General features: G+C 39.8%; 1 protein-coding gene across 2 annotated transcripts in view; it reads right to left on the bottom strand.

Moving 5' to 3' along the window:
• BMPER (BMP binding endothelial regulator) overlaps positions 1–19,824 on the bottom strand; it is a 145,697-nt gene that overhangs the window by 62,761 nt on the left and 63,112 nt on the right. For both annotated transcript variants that reach the window (XM_041407953.1, XM_041407952.1), the window contains exons 7-10: positions 8,953–9,052; positions 5,543–5,652; positions 4,709–4,849; positions 2,348–2,452 (exon numbers count right to left, since the gene is read on the bottom strand). In XM_041407953.1, coding sequence (XP_041263887.1) covers positions 2,348–2,452; positions 4,709–4,849; positions 5,543–5,652; positions 8,953–9,052 — 456 coding nt within the window. The remainder of the gene's footprint in view (positions 1–2,347; positions 2,453–4,708; positions 4,850–5,542; positions 5,653–8,952; positions 9,053–19,824) is intronic.

Below are 19,824 nucleotides of genomic sequence, written 5' to 3'. Positions count from 1 at the left end.
TTAAAAGACATGTCAGCCTGCAGCCAATAGATTGAATACTACAAACAATAATTTCTGCAGAATTACCACTTTGAAATCCATACTTTCAAGAAAAAATTATTGGTCAAAATTTATTATGATAAATAAAATAAAATAAAATAAAATAAAATAAAATTCTATAACCAAAAATACCCACAATATCATGCAAAGAATATTAAGACTGCATGGTGAAATGTTTAAGTCAAGGAATAATATTCTAAATTCTTTTTGAATCTTTAATCCTTTCGCACTCAGTTGTCTGTATAGTAATACACGTTTAATGAGATAACTTTATGTTGCCTGACACCTAAGGGACACTAAATCACATTTTATTTCACAGCAGTCTCCAATAGTCAGTGGAGACTGCTTACTGTCAAAAATATTGTGAAGAGAGAAAAGGAGTGGACACATCTACAGTTTGCAGAGACAGCAGCATAACTCTATGCATGACATTCAGACTGTCAGTATCAGAACCACAAATATATCTTTATCTTGACAAATGTGGTGCGTTTAAGTGATTATAGATTTATGACAGAAAGTCTCATCAAAGATAGTGGAGCAGAGATGAAAAGTAAAAGATTTAAATCAATTAGCATACATTATTTGCTTTAAAACTACTTGGTACCTACTTGGAATAGGAAAATAAATCTTACTCTAGAGTTTATATTCTTTCTCCTACTTCTTACAGTTTAGCTTGGAAGAGCAGAAATGTAATCTGTACCTGTGGAGGAGGGTGGGTTTGCTTGCAGCTTGCATTTTAAGGTGGGGACCTGGTTGACTGGTTATATACTGGGGAGAATGGTGCTGCAGGGTAACAAAGCTGGTCTTCCAACCCTAAGGAACCAGACCTTGTTTGTGGACTCACCTCAGAGGTCAAGAGCAGTTTAGGACTTCACATTAGCCTTGGAGCAGGTTCTATTGCAGCATTGAATGAGTTTGTCAGTCTCACTTCCACGCTGCAGCACTGTCAGTGGTGAATTTTTACCCACCACTACTTTCATTTTAGAAGCCACTTCAACTGATCATCTCAATGCTCAAATTTATGTATGGATACAGCTGAAGCGATGCACTTAACTGAAGACCTCTATTAAGTCATATTAGCTACTCGATCTCAGCAGCACCTTAAACATTTTAAATGCATCAGCACAAGGAAAATATAAATGTGATGCAGTGTGTGTGAGACCTGAAGAGCCCAAGCTCTCACTTCCTGCTTATACTGTGAATGGCATTAAGGTAGCAAACTTGACTGCCATGAGCCATATAACATTCCCAGAAGAATAGCTCAATTTTTTCACATTTCCTGATGTGTATGCAGCATCTTGTGTGAGGCCCTTTAAGAGGAGAACTGCCCTCAACACAGTGAGTGCCAGAGTGACAGGAAAAGGATGTTCCCTCTTCTGAGGATCTTTAAGCCCACTGTCACACAACAATGGGAAGTGCCAAGGTGCAGGCTCTTTATTCTACCACCACTTCTGTCAAAATGTTACACATATAAAATTTTACAAACTAAGAGTTTTTAATTTAAAAATTTTATATTTAGGTGTCTGTGATTTCACATTTTCCCCACTGGCTTCCAGGATTGAGAAGGAAACACTGAGAAGGTGTAATGCTAAGAACTTGGCTCTCTCTTCTACAGTTTTGCTCAAAGATCTGCCCCTACATGAGGTGCTATTTAGAGCTCCATCTTGTGAAAGCTTGAGCCATAAGACCAAAATCATTTGCTGGTGTCAGAAATCCAAGAAATGAAGGCTGGTTTTAGCTCAGGATTTCAAGTAAAGCTAATTTCTGATGTCATAAAGTTATAATTACAGCATTCTTTGGGTTCATTTCAGACTTACAAATAAAAAATACCCAGGCCACAACCTTAGTGAAAGCACCATGGTTTGGTTGAACTAATTTTCTTCGATTTGTCTAATTTACATTTTCAACCAAGAATTAAGCCTCATATGCACTGAGAAATGCAAACACAACAACATCCTGTGGCTTGCCTTAACAATATACACACAATTAACACAGTCACCTCATCACTCTATAAAATTATTAAATAAAAGTCAAAAATAACTGTTCCAACAAAGATACCTGGGACAGAGAAGGTTAAAGGAGAAGGACAGGAGGAGCACAGAGTCTCCAGAGCAAGGACAGAGTTAGGAAGATCATATTCAGGATAACAGTAGCACATTTGGGGAATGCCAACCTAAATCAACATTCCAGATGACCCTTCTTTCCAAACAGCACGCCCCACTGTCATGCACACACTTCCAAGAAACACTGGAAAAGATAATGCTGGAGCAGAAAAGACAAGAAAACACAGTTCTTTTTAAAAACTCACATGAGGACAGCTGCTGACTGGAATGCACTGTTTCTTGCGACACTCTGTCTTGCCTTTCACACAAGCACAGATGGTGCAGTTCACAGAGGACCACATCTCTCCATCCTGCAAGAGGGAACATGATATAGTATCAGCTGGGGTGGCAACAAGAAGCTATTTCAGCAATGTATCATTGCACAAGAAAGGATGAATTTCCCTGTTGGCATTGTGTCATTGTTTAGTCTAAATTATTTTGAGGTGTCTGTCCATGGCCAGTTGGATTCAAGACAGAGATCAAATTCAGCCAGGTCTTCTTCTCTTTGGCCTTTTTGGTAAGAAATTAATTTTTCCAAAGCTAACCAAATCACATTTGCATTTTTCAACAGTGCCCTGATTATTTGCATTGTTTTCTCTCCAACAAGCATCTGAGTTGTGATCACACCTACTACAAATTTTCATTTAAGTTCACATAATTAGAAAAACCTGATTCACTGGGTTGAAGGACATCTTTAAGTTATTGCACATGAAAATATTTGATTATGATGTCAGCAGACAGTGAATTTATTCCCATATGTAGTAGCATCATTTCAACATAGGGCAGGAATGGTCAAATAATTCTAATTTAGATTACTACAGCACTTTCACAGATATTTGATCTGCTAAACATCTGAAATATTTAGAAAAGATACAGTGCTGAATCTCTCAAAAGCAGAGCAGGTAAGACAGCCTATGTATAGCTCTGAAAATATGAAGTGCAGAGCATAATATGCCTCGTGGTCTTGTCCCCACTTGGGATGAATTGCTTGTGGAACTGCCCTGGCTCCTTTTTACATGCTGCTGCATCTGCCAAGTGTGGTTCCTGAAACATTCTGTCTCACCCACTTACAGTCTAGTGCTAGTCCACTTAGAGCCAAACTGTGCATGTTTTCTGTTTACAGGGCTGCTGGGAAGGAAGGGTGAGGATAGACCTGACAGGAACAGGCAGTTCAACAAGACAGCTGTGAATAATTATGTGCCCACCTCAACATGATGTTCTGACCAGAAACAGAAACAGACTATATCTGAAATGCCAAGGAGCCTAACTTATTCAGCTCAGCTTGCTTCATCAAAGGCTGTCTCTCTCCTATTTTTTGTTTCTAGGGCATGTTTCTATTGCCTGGTGTTTCTGATGTTCTGCAGTCTCTAATGACCACTCACCAGGCATCTGCCAAGGTACCAGAATACATCACAGCTGACTGCGTGCAGCTGCCCTGAATTTTTGTCTTACAGCTGGTTTTGCACAGGAGTGCAAAAACACGTTTGCTGTACCCATTCTACCTGTGTTAGAACATTGACTTCAAGCGAGCAACACTGAATTTACTTTTTTGCACACAAGAGCAGAAATGGATGTACTGTCTCTGTATTTTTTCACACTCCATATAATATTAGCAATATAATAAAATCTTCACAAGAAGCAGAATATTTTAGTTGGGTGCCTAAGAAGTAGGCATTTGTTCGTGAAGCACAATGGCGCCAGTGTGAAAGTGCCAATCAGATGGAGCATAGTCTCAGAGTACAGTAGGTTCACATGTAATTTCCAGAATAAACACTTCTGCTATGTACACAAAAGATGGAATAAATGGGAAGCAATTCTGGCTGAGCAAACCAAGTATTCACACAGGACTTAACATTTGATCTTATTCAAGGGTCTCTTAATTCACAGATGGCCCATGAGGTGACAGAATCTTTTTCTGACACAGTGTGAAAAAAAGCTGCACCACTTGGAAAAACAAACGGGGTCTCAAGAACAGCAGAAGTGTTCTGCAGGGAACCCCTTGTGATTTGAATACATTGGGTGAGAGTGCAGTAGGTAACAGTTATTACATGGCTACACCAGTATAAAATGTCAGGGGTGCTGTCCTTAGCAGAGATGTGAAACATAGTAAATCAAGTAACTTTCAGCCAAAATGAACTTCACAAAGCTCCTGTTGGCTCAGTTATGGAAAAGACTCTTTGGCTCAGCTGATAAAGCCTACATACCACTCAGAATATCTTCTCTGTGAGTATCAGTGTTTGGGAAAGCAGAGCATTAGTATCTCTGACTAAAAATGCCTCAATTGTCATGAAACAGCAGCTTAAACATCTACATACAGAGGGGGAGACCACATGTAACATTCAAGGAGGAACTAATTTTTAAATGTTGACTATCGGCAACTATCGGAATTTACACAAACTCAGAAAAAAATAAACAAGATGTCAAATTTCGAAAAGTTTTGCCTCTGAGTTGTTCCATCATCGATGAGGATGGTGAGGATTCTGCTAAAAACAAACCACAATACTAATTTACAGCAAACTCTTGCTATTTTGGCTGTTACAATGGCACCTACCCTTGAGCCATCTTACCTGGAAGATCTTATTGCCAAACTTGCACACTTTCACCTCCTCAGGAGAGAGGTATGAGACACACTCCTTGCAGCAGTGGTCTTTGTTTTTATTGCATTCACCAGGAAGTAAGCACCTCTTCTTACATATCACTGTTGAATCCTAGGTACAAGGGTGAAAGGAAATCATAAAATCATCACCAAGATGTTTGTGCTCATGCGTGTCCTTATGTATTTCTGCTTGCTCAGTCTCTGCATCCACCCAAGCTACAGGCCAGCTGCTTTGAATAGGCCAGCTCAAGGAAAATAAATATTATTTTTAGATGTTATTTTTATTTATTTATTTATTTATTTATTTATTTATTTATTTATAGATATTTATTTATATTACAAATATTATTTAAAGGTAATCTTTCATGGTCTGTAAAGCTAAAGCCCAGCTTCTAATTCTGTTGGCCTACAAAATCTCACTGGTGGCTCTTTTATTTTTTTGCCTTGGTAAAAAAGTGTAAGTTGTTGCAGTCATGTTAGGGAACTAAATAAAAAACACTGACCTTCGGCAGAAACATGGTAATTCATCATTTAGAAACTCTTCTTCCATTCTAATGCAGTTTTAAAGAGAACCACATAATCTGAGCAACTTTATTTTGCATCACACAGGGTGAGGCATCATGTCTCAGATGAAGGAGCCAGTAACGTTTTAAACTTTCCCAGCACAACTGCAAGTGCTCTTCAGATTTTTTGAGACCACACAAGATGTCAAAGAACAGTATCAGGCTCACAATTCCACAGCCCTACAAATGACTGCTAAGCCAGACAACCATCAGCAGACAACATCAAAGCACTATGGACTTACCTTGCATGTACACACTGTGCAGTTGTCATACATAAATGAGGAACCATTGTCATACACGTTGCTGTGAAAGAGGCAGCTTCCAAATGGGAGGTCAAACACTTTCCTCTGTCCTGAAAATAAATAAACAGTAACAGAAACAAAATGTTGTTGAAAATATGCCACATTGTCAACAAAAATAGTAGGCCTTATTGTCACCAGACCAAATTTATGTGCAATGTGTCATTTGCTACGTGTTTCCACTTCAGTGTGAAAAAAGTATGTACTTTTAACAGCCACTATTCTTTTAGTATACACTCATCTCTACAAATTCTACTGTGGGATGGAATATGAATTATTTATAGCATGTTTATATAGGAAAAATCTTTCCTATCCTTCTCATCGTAACATCCACAGTGCAATTAAAGGAATAAAAAGTAAGCACTGCAAACTCTTAAGGTGGGTACACTTAAAGTAGTTTAAACAGTCTTTAACTTAAAGCAATAACTTATCAAATAGAGCAGTCTTGACTTCTTTTAGCATATCTATCTCAAGGGTTCACAGCAGCCAAGCTAAATCAACTCAGTGACACTGATCCAAAAAAAATCATAGGTGTTTTCCCATCTCATTAAGATAGATTTTTGTACCATGTGTTCACACAAGGTTGCAAGAAATACAGGAATTTGCATTGTTTATGAATGGAATGAAGGCAACATAAGATATTTAGTTTCCATAATCTGCAAACTATTTGGGTTCAATGGGAGTGAGGCAAGGGTTTGGGGCACTAAACAGGGAAGGCAGCACCAAAATCAAATCCTTCCTGAAGTCGTGTAATCCTGCAAGCACTTTCAGATCCAAGTTACAACAGTTTTTATTCCTGTAAGCTTCTCTTAGTCCTCAGCTTCTTTCCCAGTAAGTTATTTTTAAAAAGAGAGCATTATAGTACATACACATGAGCTTTTCACAAAAACACTATACTTACCTTTCTAATTTTGAATTGCCCTGTTTACTTTTGGAGGCAGCCAACTAATAAGTTCTTTATGAGTGGTTGTCGCTCTCTTACCTTATAATTTCTGAGGTCTAATGTTTAATAGGCATCAAATCCAAAGCAGGGAATGCCCACTCTAAGTACATACTAGAAGTACTAAGTACTTGGCCAATATTTTAGCTTTCAAACCTTCAGGGCTTGGCACACTGTAATTCCTTCCTTTTTCAATAATTCTTGATTAATGTAGAGCATCTTAAAAAAAAGTTCCATTTTCCTCTCAAATATAGGTGGATAAAAGGATAAGCACACAGCAAACTCCATTGGATTTGCCTTCAGTTTTTACAAATTAAATGTTAAACAAAAGTTATTAAATAATTGCTTTTCTTCAGTTAGACACAATTTGAACATCACTCTCATGCAAATTAGCTACTTGGAATGAATCTGTGCTTGCACAGCCAGCCTTCCTTTCACTTCCTTTCACTGTGAAAGGTGTCTTTCTCAAGAGGTTTAATTTCTCTTGCAGAACTGACATAAGGAATCAGTTGAGGATGCTCAGTAGCCCTGAAAGAAACTGCTCTACATCCATGCACTACTTAGGGGCAAAGCCATGCCATAGTCCTGCCTCTTACAACACTTCTGCTGCTCTCTGGGGGGCCAGGACTTCAATTGCAGAGCTTGTGTCAGCAAGTGAACAAAAGTCCAGTTCTCTCCCACACCCTATTGCCATGACTTGCAAACCACTCAGCACAGTTCTGGGTGGCCAACCCAGTTCAAATAGTTGGTTAAAAACCACTGTCAAAGGAGGCATCACTTTAAAAGATGTGGTGATGAAGATATTGGCTTAACGGTTGTCTTTTCTGGCTCATAACCACTAGTTAAACTAATAATTCAAGTCTCAGTAGAGTCCACAACATTCTTCTAAGCTATGTATGCTGAATATCAGGAATTCAATTGCAGGGAGGTCCTCCACATGATACTTTAAAAACCATGCCTCAGCATCTCTGGAAACTTTTCTCTTTCCCAACTACCATGGAGTGTGTTACTCATCTCTTGGCTTTACATCCCCACCAAAACTTTTAACACTTTCCTGTAAATAGACATAATCTATTCCCAGGTATATGAAATGCTTTAGAATAAAAACCATGTAAAAATAAATTCATTATTATTACTGAATTTGTTTCTAATCTGAGGCAAAAAAGAAACTGTAAAAAGATCCCCTTGAAGGACTCAAAAATTAAAGCTGCAGTTTGAATGCCTAGTTCAAGAAGGGGAAAGTTCAGTCAGGAAAAGCATGGGAAGGAGAGGACAAGGGGAGTTTTCAGAAGGAAAGGAAAAATGTCTTCAGCCAAAACAGAAGCTCAGCGTTTGGACTGTTCTCTCCAGTTCATTCCTCTACTGCATTACTCTCTGGTACTGTGGTTGAATGTTCCAGGCAGACCTTTATTTCTCTGTAGCGCTTCTCAATTAGCAAATAAACAAACTCAGGTTTGTTTCAATCAGTCAAAAATCTTAAGTATTATCAGAACCCATAACTCTATATAGCTCTGCTGGCTCCAAGGCCAGATATTTCTATATCCTTAACCTAGATCTGTTAAGAGATTTCAGATAAAAATATAGTCAAAACTACAAAAAGTTTCCATTGAAGAACTGGGAGTAATTGGCTCTGAAATTTTTCCAAACCTAGTTATAACCCCATAGACCAAATTAAAGTCAATTTAATTGGTAGGATGTAAGCGCTCCTTGTTTATTAAATAGATGGAATATTAATGTGCGGGATCTGTGGACAAAGTAAGAACAAAATAAGGCAGTGCCTTTTTCTGTCACTGCCTTGCTTGTCATGACCCGGAAGAACTAGCCCTTCTTAGAGGCCTGTGACTCACACCTTTAAAATGTGTTGGAAAGATGTAATTGAAAATATTCCTGGATGACAGTGTGATTCCACTTGTAGAAGGCAATAATGAGATGGGACTCCTGGATCCGTGGCCTCTCTGACAACAGTTTCTAAAAATGCAGAAGTTCAGAAGTTTCCTCTGACCTGGATTTCCTCAAAACTAAGAATGCAAATGCTCACTTAAGTAATTATATGAGATGATGAGGCCTTTTTCTTGTGGAAAACTCCAAAGAAGTGGAGTGGCATTTCCTCCCACCTCAACCTCCTTTGTAAAATATATAATGAAGCTGAAAATCATCTCTGTATTTGTTCTTCTAAGCAAGGCAACTGGTCTATGTTCAAATGCTCTTCTACAGCTGCTTGCTTAGTACCACCCACCACAACCCTAACACTGACCCTGAGTGCCTGTTCAAAATCTGTGGATTATAAACTCTGAGCAACAGAGTCTTTTTCAACTTCTGCAATTTACCAGCCTTGCAAAATACTGGTCTAAAAGATGTTATGCACAAACATATTGTATTAATTACAAAATTCCTAGGGGAAAAAAACACTCACCTAAGCATTTGGGGCAACACTGTCCAGCAGGAATGTGACTGAGGTGCTGGGGACATGAAAGAATGGGGCAGACTTCTTGGATACACTGTGTCCTGCCACCCTGAAGGAAAATAGGCTCCATTAGGAAAAAAAATTAAAGCAAAATATCAAGTAAATGTGCACATGCGCACACACACACACATATGCAGGCAACAAGGTCTTGAAAGGTCTTACCACCGAAGCCATATTTGCCAACAGAAATTTCTGCTTGCATAAGGCATACAGGACACGTAAACTGTCCTTCAAGACTTTCTATATTGCTTGTAGAGACCTTGGATTATCCATATTTTTTTCAATCTCTCAAACAACAAATGCAAGAATTGAAGAAACAGTGTCTTTCTATATTATTTCTTGGTGTGGACATGATAAAACCAGGCAAAATAAAATCATTATCCATGAACACTTCTGGAAGTTCCAAAAAGTTATTAAGCAATTTTTTATATTACTCTTCATCTCCTGTGTTGTGCCCTTCTAGGCTTGTCTGGGACAGGGATTAAGTGCTGAAGCAAGATGAGAGCAGGTGTTCTTCCACTATGTCTGTGACCTCAGAAGCCAAAATCACTTAAGAAAGCACATTCTTGTAAGCCTCCAAGGCCAACTATGCAAAGCCAGAAGGTCTGCTTTGTTCAGAGGACTGAAAACCAAGTGGGTGTATAAAATTTTGGGAAGGAATGAGAGGAAAAAAAAGAAAATAAAAAGAAAGCAAACTAGACTGGATATATCCTGGTGTATCGATGAATACCAGAAACAGAGGCAAAGACAAAAGCACAGAAAATATATTGAAGACTGAGTCAGTTAAAAGAGATCGTATTTCTCATTCTGCTCTGTTGCCAGATTACTTCATTGTGACTTCAGAACACTGTGTTTAGCTCTAGACCCTCTACCAACTCGTGCTCCAAATGCTTATGAGAGGTTCCAGGTCGCCAAACTCTAAAAATCAGTCCACCTTTTTCTCAGCAAGGAAAGTCAGATTTTTTCATCTAGCTGTCTTGCCTTATTTATCACTCAGAGCTGCAGGCTCATCCCAGCAATAAGCTTTGCATTCCTGATGCTGTGATTGAAGGCTTATGAACAGTATCCTCCAAGATACATGCTGAATGGCTCTCGGAGCTCCCTGGGGAGAGATGGAAAAAGCCATTCATTTTGAAGAGCTCTGTGCCTGAAATGATGGCATACCACTCCACTCCTAATGGCCTCTGTGAATCATGTAAAAGCTTTTACATATAGGCAGACCCACTGTTGCACAGAAAATAACATACTGACTGTACCCCCATTCTATAATAAGTTTTCAGGCACTGAAGTCTACCTGTCCCATGGGGCTACCAAAGCATCCTGAGTGCACATGGCTGAGGACTGCTCATAATTCTTTCACTGCAGCATGCAGTGAACACAGAGCTTATTGTAGACTGAAACAACTGCTCTAAATTAAGGGTCAGACCAGAAACTTGACAAAACTAAATTAATTCTTTAGTGATGTTCCTTAGTATGCTTAGGGAATAGCTCTGTGAGAAGAGACACAGGTGCAGAATGAAGGCAAAAAACAAAGAAGGGCTCTCTGAAGTAGTGCTGTGATTCACCCCAGGGAAAAAGGCTGCAAGAAGCCAAAGTTCAAACTTCGGTGACAATTCAGCAAAAGGGAAAGCAGGGCATGGATGTCTCAGCCAGACTGGCGACAGGATCAGGGATATATCCATGGAAGATAATGAGGAAAGGCTGAGGGAACTGGGACTGTTCACCCCAGAGAAGAGAAGGATTCAAGGTGACCTAATTGCAGCCTTCAAGTACCAGAAGGAACCCTGGAAAACAGATGGAGAGAGACTGTTTTGAAGAGCATTTAGCAACAGGAAAAAGGAAAAGAAGAAACGGCTTTAAACTGAGAGTAGGCTTAGATTGGGTATTAGAAAGAAATTTTTTTTACAGAGAGGGTGGTGAGACACCGGAACAGGTTGCCAGGAGAAGTGGTGGTACTCCATTCCTGAGAGTTCAAGGCCAGATTGGATGGGGCACTGAGCAACCTGGTCTAGTGAAAAGAGTCCCTGCACACAACAGGGGGATAATAGATAATATTTAAGGTTATTAAGGGGGTACCTAGATAATATTTAAGGTCCCTTTCAAACCAAGCTATTCTATGATTCTGTAACAATAAAGCAATACTCCAACACTTGGTGAGCACAGGTCCTTTCTTGCAATCTTGCTACTGCATTTAATACTCACATAAACTGTGGCTCTGCGGAACTGCCATGGAGTTGTGCTTCTCTGATAGATTGAATCAAAGCTCAGGCTTAGCGCACTATTGAGAGCCTTTGTAGCCTCTTGCATATGTATCTTTATAAGCACAAAATGCCGCGGATAATGTAAAATATTTTCTCCCTTCAGCCTTTTGTTTTATAGCTCCTGCCTTACTTTTTGTACTGCCCCCCCTGCACAAAACTAAGACAAGTTCCACCTGTTTCTTCAACTCATTGCTACTCCTGCTTCCAGCTGGAATGATGCCTTTTAACACCAAACTATTTTCTAACTCGCTGCTGTCCCAGATAGGCTCTCTTATGCTAGTGGAAGTTCAAAACCAGTCTAAAACAAATCTACCCATACCCTTTAAAGTAAGAATAATTCCCTGCCTTACCAAACTTAGAGAGATAATTCACTGAGCACTCACTGAATGTTACACACAATATTTCTATTTTCTTAAAAGCCTCAGTCATTGTAATTCAAGACTCACAAAGCATTTAGAATACCTGTTTTCAAAGCAGCTGGCGAAGCCAGTGCTTTAAATTGCATGGAACAGAGCTGGATAGGAAAAAAAATGAGTGCAACAAAAGTTCAACAAAAAGCCCCAAATCAATGGAAAAAATAATTCGGGAGAGGAAGAAGATTGGCTTTGGATGACCTAAGCTAGGATGGGAATTGCACAGTGAACACCTTTCTTCTGCCACTTCTCAATTGAATCTACAGCTTTTAGCTCACATTTCCATGTATGATATCTCCCAGGCAGCCAGAATGCTTCAGGTCAGAAGCAACACCCTCCAGTTGTTCCAGTAAAACCAAATCTGAATTTGGAAGCCAGCACAGACCAATAAAGTACAAGTGACATCTGCTTCCTGTGAGAAATGCTATTCAAGATCTAGGCAAATAATCCTTGAGCAATTGTTAACATGAAACTTGAACCAGAGGAGGCTTCTGCAGTTCAGTCTTCTGGAGGTAACAGATTTTGTAAGAAATTTACTGTCTATGAAGAAAAGATTCACTTTCCACCTTGTAGACAAATATAAACACTATATCTCCTGCTGCCACCTCATATCTGCAAGACAAACCAAAAGGCTCTGAAGCATCAGCTCAGCAGGTGGTATGGACTGAGGTTTCGTCTTGTCTAAGCAGCTTTCTCAAGAGACAGAAGAGAGGGGAAGATGAAACAGCACTTTCTAATGTTCCCATGAGAAGTCCATCTTTCACAAAGACCGATAACAAAACCTTCTTTAAATGAAAGCATGGAGCTGGTCCATCTAGCCATCCATTCACTTCAGCTCAGCTCCTACCTCAGTTATGCTATTTTGCTGTTCAATAATGACACAAGTAACTTAGCAGTGTTGAGAGAGACACCCATCCGGGCTGCGATGGACACACTGGATGGAGGACATAGTGCAGTTTCTGGGTAGGCTACCCACATGCCTGGTGCACAGCACATGTGCAGCCTGTGTACTGGGGCACACAGAGAAAAAAATGTCTGCAGAAAAATATCTGCAGGTTGGGAGTCCGTTGTAATTAATCCCCAGAAGCCTTGGGCTTCATCTAGCATGAGGGCAAGAAAGTGATCACCACCAACAGCTTGTCTTCAGCAGATTTTTTAAAGCACTCATGAAATCCCAGTAGGACAGAATGTCCACACTCCCAATTTGTTTGCTACTGATAATGAGCATGTCTAAAGTTAATAATATTTTACATTCATGATTTTTAAGGTCAGAGGTTAACATCAGTATTATCAGGAAGCAGGTTTCTTGTGGGTATCTCATTTTCTAGTTGACTTTCATGTTTCATCTCTGTGCTTTAGTGAACCTATAAATCATCTAAAAAAGATTCCTCCTTAGTTTTGCCCTTTGTTCACCTTTGCACTTGAAAGACTTCTCATCTTCTAACAGAAGTAAAATTTCCATTGATTTTGCAGAATATTTTGTCTAAGTGCTGACTTGCATTAGGATTCAGTGGATTGTAAACATTTATTTTTAACATTCATTCTAGAAGAAGTGTGAAAGATTTCATTTGCTACCAGTGAGTCTATCCTTACAGGAAAGAAAAAAAAAACAAAAAACAAAACCAAACCTAAAAACCTAACATTTTTCTCAACTCTGGGATACATATTCCAGACATTAAGAGCATGGTCAGACACACACTGTAGACTCAGCAGGGTTATTGTAAGAACTAAGACAGATGTTCAAGGCTGTCTCCAGCTATGAAGAAAGATTTTATGCCACCAGCACGAAAGAAAAAACTTTGAAAGTTCAACAGGGTCACCACTGAGCAAGTCTGCCCCATGCCAGTGGCAAGAGAAGCCAAATAAACACACAACTGTGTGACTGTTTGTCTTCAACTACTCTGCCCCAGTGCAAGTAACTACAGTCACCATGAACATAATAAGAAACATTATCATTTCTGTAACAGCAAAGGCATAAAGGCAATAAATACACATATTCCAGTAAAGAGATGGACATATTATTTGAGATTCCAATAAAAATTAGTATTACCATTGTGGAATTAAAAAAATACTGAGGCACTCCAGGACTTATTTCACTACACCATATTGGCTGATGTGTGTAGGGCTTCCTAGGTGAACTGGATAGCGTGTTGGCTTGCATACACCTGGTGGCCTCCAAGAGCTCTGTCTTACTGTGTGATAATAAAGACTTTGACCACCTCCCAAACGTGTACTAAAAACATAAACCAAGTCAGCAACATGTACTGCGCAAACATCTCCAAAATTCCTCCAGAACCATATACCTGAAAACCCATACCTTGAGTTTACAATCAGATTACACTCTCTGATGTCCTAAGTAAGTAAACCTCAGGTACAAAAGGGAGAGGATATGGTACTTAGAATGTGGGTTTAATCTGGAAATTTAATCTGGAAAGGTGTCCTGTCCCAAAGCAGATGAAAGACACTACACTTCTTGTAAGAATGCTGGTGCAGCATGGGGTGGACAGCCTCTGGTAATAAATTCACCCCTACACAGTATTTCAGGGCCCCTGGAACAGCCATGTCATGCACAGTGAGAGTTCCCTGGAAGGGTCACAGAAGGAAGAAGGTTTTAGGAATGAACAAAGTAGCAATACAGTTTTCAGCATAAAAGCAATCAGCACATCAATCAGACAGACAAGCCAGAGCTTCCCACATCCCTGCAGCCTGATCTATTGTCTAGATTAGGATTTTTAAAATGCCTCTCTAGAAAAAGTTGGATAAAATTCAGAATAGGGAGATCTTGAGCTTCAATTCAAAACAGCAGGTATTTATACTGCAGGTATTTAAACTGTATGTGCCAGATCTTTAAACTCTGGAACTAGATTTCAAACCCTACTTCCCTATTTTCTGCAATATCACTCCTACAGGAAGGCTTTAAAAAGTGGCCCTGGTGACAGGCTAAAGTGGTGTCCAAAGAACTGCATGTGAAGCAAACGCTCTACAGAGCTCACATTTATTTTAATACCAGATCATACAGATTGGTGTGGTATAAATAAATCTTCTTAAATGGCATAAAAATCACCTAAAAATCTATACAAACTAGAAACGGTAAGACACAAGATTCTTGTGAATAAATTGCTAAACAAACTCTGGGGCAAAGCAAAGGCACAATTGTTGAAATTATTTCAATTTTTAATCCCAGTCTGATGCAAAGGCATTCCTTGACACAGCAAAAGAAGCACAAAATTTCCATCAATTTCTAGCAGGTAAAAGTTTGACTTCCACCACCTCTCCTTCCATATGCACCCTTAGGATACAACTTGTTAGGTGTACAGTCTGTGCCATCAACAAGCTGAAACAACAAAGTCTGACTAGTTGTCTTCAACCAATGTAAATTCATGCCCCTGATTTTCTAGCAAATTGCAAGTGCAGTTGCAAAGTGTCACAGTTAGAAGATCTTGACCTAAAACCAAGAACCAAAAAGTTTCCCTCCTTGGGAAGTTACTGTGTATATGATTGTATCCATCTGCTGAAGAATTAACTACATTAATTAATTAATTAGTTATTTAGGATAGAATGAGAGTTCTAAATACTGTTATGTGTTCCAAATTATGTGTAATATTAACCAAATACGGTGTGTACAAAGTGACATGTAGGTGTCAGGTCTATCCAGTCTTGTCATCCACTCCAGTTCACAAGAGCCACTTTTCCAGGGATTGGTTAGATTAAGAAAGTAGATTTCTCTTCTGTAGAGGGAAAAGCGTTGCTGTTTGTTTGCTGAAATATCCCAGCTTCCTCCCAGAGACTGAAGTATGCTCTCCTGAGATATAGCTCTCCACTTTGAAATCAGTCTGTTGGGGAGCTGCTGGTCCTGCTTCTTTCAAGTTTCACAAAACCATGAATTGCACTGAGTGTCCTGTGGGAGGAGGTGGAAGACCAGGGTATTTACTGCCTTGGGTGAAAGGGATCATTCTGGAATATGAAATTATGGGTTGCACAATAACTTTCTTTAAGGTACGCACAGGCAGAGACACTGGTCCTAAATTTCACAGTTGCTGGAACTGGAGAAGGGCTCCTTGGAGGAGGTCACAGCACTCTGCTCTCAGCTGGGGGACAGTGCAACCAGCACTTGGCCACATTTCTCCAGTCTACTAGCATTATGCAGAAGCGTTTCTGGGATGATATTGCATCTGGTTTCACAATCCAGCTGAAATCAAATCATCTGCTGACCCAATAGCTTACTTACAAAGTAACACAGCTGAACAGCCAGCAGCCCTCTCCCCTCTAGGGCTTCCACACTGAACTCTTGGCTCTGTTGAAAGTGATATTGTAAATAGTTCCCCTTCTCTTGGAAGCCCTGAAAGGTTTAATTGTGGTGCATACTTTGTCCTTTTCAGGCTGATTCCTAAGGAAAGAAGGCTTATGCAGGTGGAAACGAGGGACACCTGTAGTTTGTGAATCACTGACAGCTCCAGCTACAAATGATCAAGGGACTACTCTGAAAAAGGTATATAGAGACAAAACAGCAAAAATCAAACTGACAGTACGATCTCAAGGACATTAAGTTCCTACAAGTTTTTTTTCAAAGCCATACTGCTGCAGAGAGTAGAGAGCCCCCATTTTTTTTCTTAGTATGAACTCCAGAAAGCATCCTACAGTGCTAGGCAGCAGCTGGCCTTCCAACCAGCATCTTCCAGATCTTCTACCTTTCATTCAGTGCTTGTGTCATGGAGGTGTTGGAAAAAAAAACCCAGATTTTTGCAGATAGGACAGATCAAGTGCCACACATCTATAGAAAACAAATCTTTGCTGCTTCTGCTGGTCTGGGAACATAATCTCTATTTCCAGGGTAAAAGGGACAATGGAACATAAGACAGGTCTGTGTCCCATAACTAATGCACTTTTCCCAAGAGATGAGGCATTTTTCTTTATGCCATTCCTGTGTTGGTTTTTTACTCTCAGTATCTGCAAGGATTCATGATACCTGTGTTCCAGACTGGCCATCAACTATCCTTAGTGCTGGATGCTTTCAGATGCAGCCCATGTATTTGTTCTGCGGTGAAAGCTGTTATTTTATTGATCCTTTTTCTGGACAGCTGATGCTTTTTCCAGGGTTAGCTCCGTTTCTCTCAACAAATCTCTCCTGCAAGCAGAAGTAATGTATCCCACAAATTACCCTGTCTTTCATTTGGTGGTTTTTAATGTCTCTGAAGTTTCATCCAGAAGGCAGAGCTTCCAACAATGCAATATATTCCTTCCTCTGCTAGTTGATAGTGAGTTAAGAAAAAACAATTTAAAAATCAGAAACAACAGTATCTCTCAAAAATTCAGAGATGGCTGGATTCACACTGCACCACAAACACCTTTGTGGACTGTTTAATTATCCCAGGCACTATTTCCAGCAACAGATCAACACTTTTCTTTTTTTTTTCCCCCAGTGAGAGACCATCTAAAAAGTTACTTTAATTTTTCTCAAATTTACCAACTACACTTAATGCCTTAATGCTACATAGGAGGTTTGTTCTTGCTTTCAGCATACAAATGACTGGCCAGCATCTCAAATCCAGCTTTCCTCTAGTCTGAATCCTTTCACATCATCTCATCCCTTGCTGCCATTTCATTCACTTACTACTCAAACTCTTCCTTGCTGCAGGTCTCGTTAAACTGATTGCTGTCACTGTGCCTTTTGAAGTCCATGCTGGGTAGTAGTATCAAAAGGCTTTAGCCTTCTGAAATCAAAACTAGCTCATTATTAATAGGCAGCTACATGACAGTAATGCCACAACCACCAGTACCACAGCCCCTATCCTCCACATACCTTGGTGTTTTCTATGAACCAGACATCTTTATACAGGCTATGCTTCCCCCTCTAATCTCCCTGCCAGTTGCTGCACAGGACACACTCAAACCAAGAGCCAAGCTGGGAGGTTAAAACATGTACACCAGGTGAAAGAAGTTAATTTTAAGGCAAGATGTAGGCAAGCACTTCACCAAAGGTCATACAACCCAGTAGGGATCTTTCCACTGATTTTCAGTCCACTTTGGATGGCAGCACATTGCACAAAAGTCACAGAAGTTGCACAGGCAATGGTGAAAAATGAGCCCAGATAACCACTTAGGCAGGAATGGGCCAGGAAGGCAGCTGCACACTGCAGAAAGGGGGCTCTTCGCCACCTTGGGGGAAAAGAGCTGCAGCTTTGTGGGGACAGCAGATGGGAAGCAAAGACATTGGCAAGGAAACAATTCTGGCACACCATGCAGAAGGGAATTCAGCTATTCATGATTCATTTAGCTGTTTCACCAGAGGTCTCCAGCGACTGTGGGAGCTTTGCTGTGAGTCAAATGATTATTTATTTCTCTTCTAAAAAGAACTGTTTCTATGAAAAATTGCAATAAAACATGCTAAGCTGGAAACTGTCTGTGGCCAGAAAAACTATTAAAAACCACTAACAAGCTTCTTCAGCTTATTCATGTCCTATTCCAGATAATAAGAAAGTTAGGGTTAAATCCAAGGGACTTTCCTAACTTCAGTTATTAGAAGCAGAGCAGTAGCTCTGTGAAACAGGTCCTGGCTTCTTGCAGCCATGACTTTTCCCCTGAATCAGTTGGAGCCTGCTTTGTTTTCATTGGCATCAAGAACACATGAAGTACAGTCCAGTGGGTGTACAGTTGTGTATACAGCACCAGTGCATTTGCATAAGGTTTCAAAGTCCTAACTCAATGTCTGCAAAATGATAGCCACTGCCACAATGTATTTATATTAAGACCATTTGCTTTTCATAAGATAAACTTGCACAAAAGGGTTTTTTCTCCTTTTTTTGGCTTCTTTTTCTACAGCATAAGCTTTGTGATAGTACCTCACAAGCTCTTCTCACTACATCCTCCTATAAACCCCACACTTTGGCAACTATTGACGACACCCTTCACCCCCACTTCCAGCTCCCACATTACAGCGCAGTACTGACCTCCCTTCTGAGAACAGCTTTTCCTTCTGAACAGCTTATTCACAGAGATACAGTTATTAAATCCCTCCAGTGTCCCCAGTGTGTTCCTTGCACACACAGAATACTAGTACCATTGTGACCCTGAGAAAGGTGACAGTTCTGACTCTCACTTCATCATCATTCTTTAAAATACTTGGTCACAACCAGAAACTCTACAGATGTATCCACACAGCGTTGCCTTAGAGCATTAGTTTGAAATAATTCCCCTTAAGTTATCTAAAGGAATAAATTGCAAGACTTGAGTGAATTAAATCGCCAAATGCCCAAATTCTGACATGAGGTATTTAGATACAAAGTAAAGACTTGCTATTCAGCAGATGGTTTGAAACTTCAGGTTTGGGATGCAAATGAGTAAAACCAATTAGGGTTGTTCTTAGAAGAGCAAAACCACACAATTTAGAAGCAGGTACCTAAACATCTTAAATTTGAAAATTTGTTACCAGGTCAAAACCTACCAGAACAGTTCACATCACTATTCCATTCACAAGAAAAGAGAACAAATCTCCTTCTGTGATTCAGGGCAGTGAAGCATTGGGGAGGTTGAGACTTAATCCTTCACCAGTTATTTCTACAATTTTTGATTGACCTTGCCTCAAGGTCTGGTGATAAAGCACACTGGTATCTGTAGAACATCCATGGTGAAATAAATCATACTGTCATAGTAGTAGTAAGGACACTACTTCTAGCTTTTTACAGGACCTTTAAACATGCATCTACACTCCTAGAATGTTATGCTCCATGTATACTGGTGAGGTAACCTCAGGAAATATAGGATTACATACACACTGCTTCCTTAATGCATCCATCAAAGGTTTTCATTAACAGGAGATCCTGTTTGTCCTAGACACTTAGCAGAGTGAGTTAAAAATACACTTTAAAATGTTATGTGAGAAAGAGGCAAACTGCAAGACAAAGTGGCAAACTGCAGCTCAATCAGCATAGGATTTCTTGGAAAATAAAGTTTTAGGAAAACCAGTAGGTTATGAAACTGTTCCTACAGTGAAATAGTCACAGGGGTAGCTTCAATCTACCCAAAATGGTACAGGATTAGACTCATTGTCAGCCAGTGGCACCTATCTATAGCAACATTTGTAATACCACTGTGTATAATTCCATTGCTTTGTACTACATAGAGCTGCCATCCCCAGAGATGTGACTTGG

Source organism: Onychostruthus taczanowskii, unplaced genomic scaffold, assembly GCF_017590055.1.
Source record: "Onychostruthus taczanowskii isolate IOZ18803 unplaced genomic scaffold, ASM1759005v1 scaffold28, whole genome shotgun sequence".
NCBI classification, from domain to species: Eukaryota; Metazoa; Chordata; class Aves; order Passeriformes; family Passeridae; genus Onychostruthus; species Onychostruthus taczanowskii.
The sequence above is the reverse complement of the archived record's forward strand: the minus strand, read 5'-3'. Positions and strand labels throughout refer to the sequence as shown.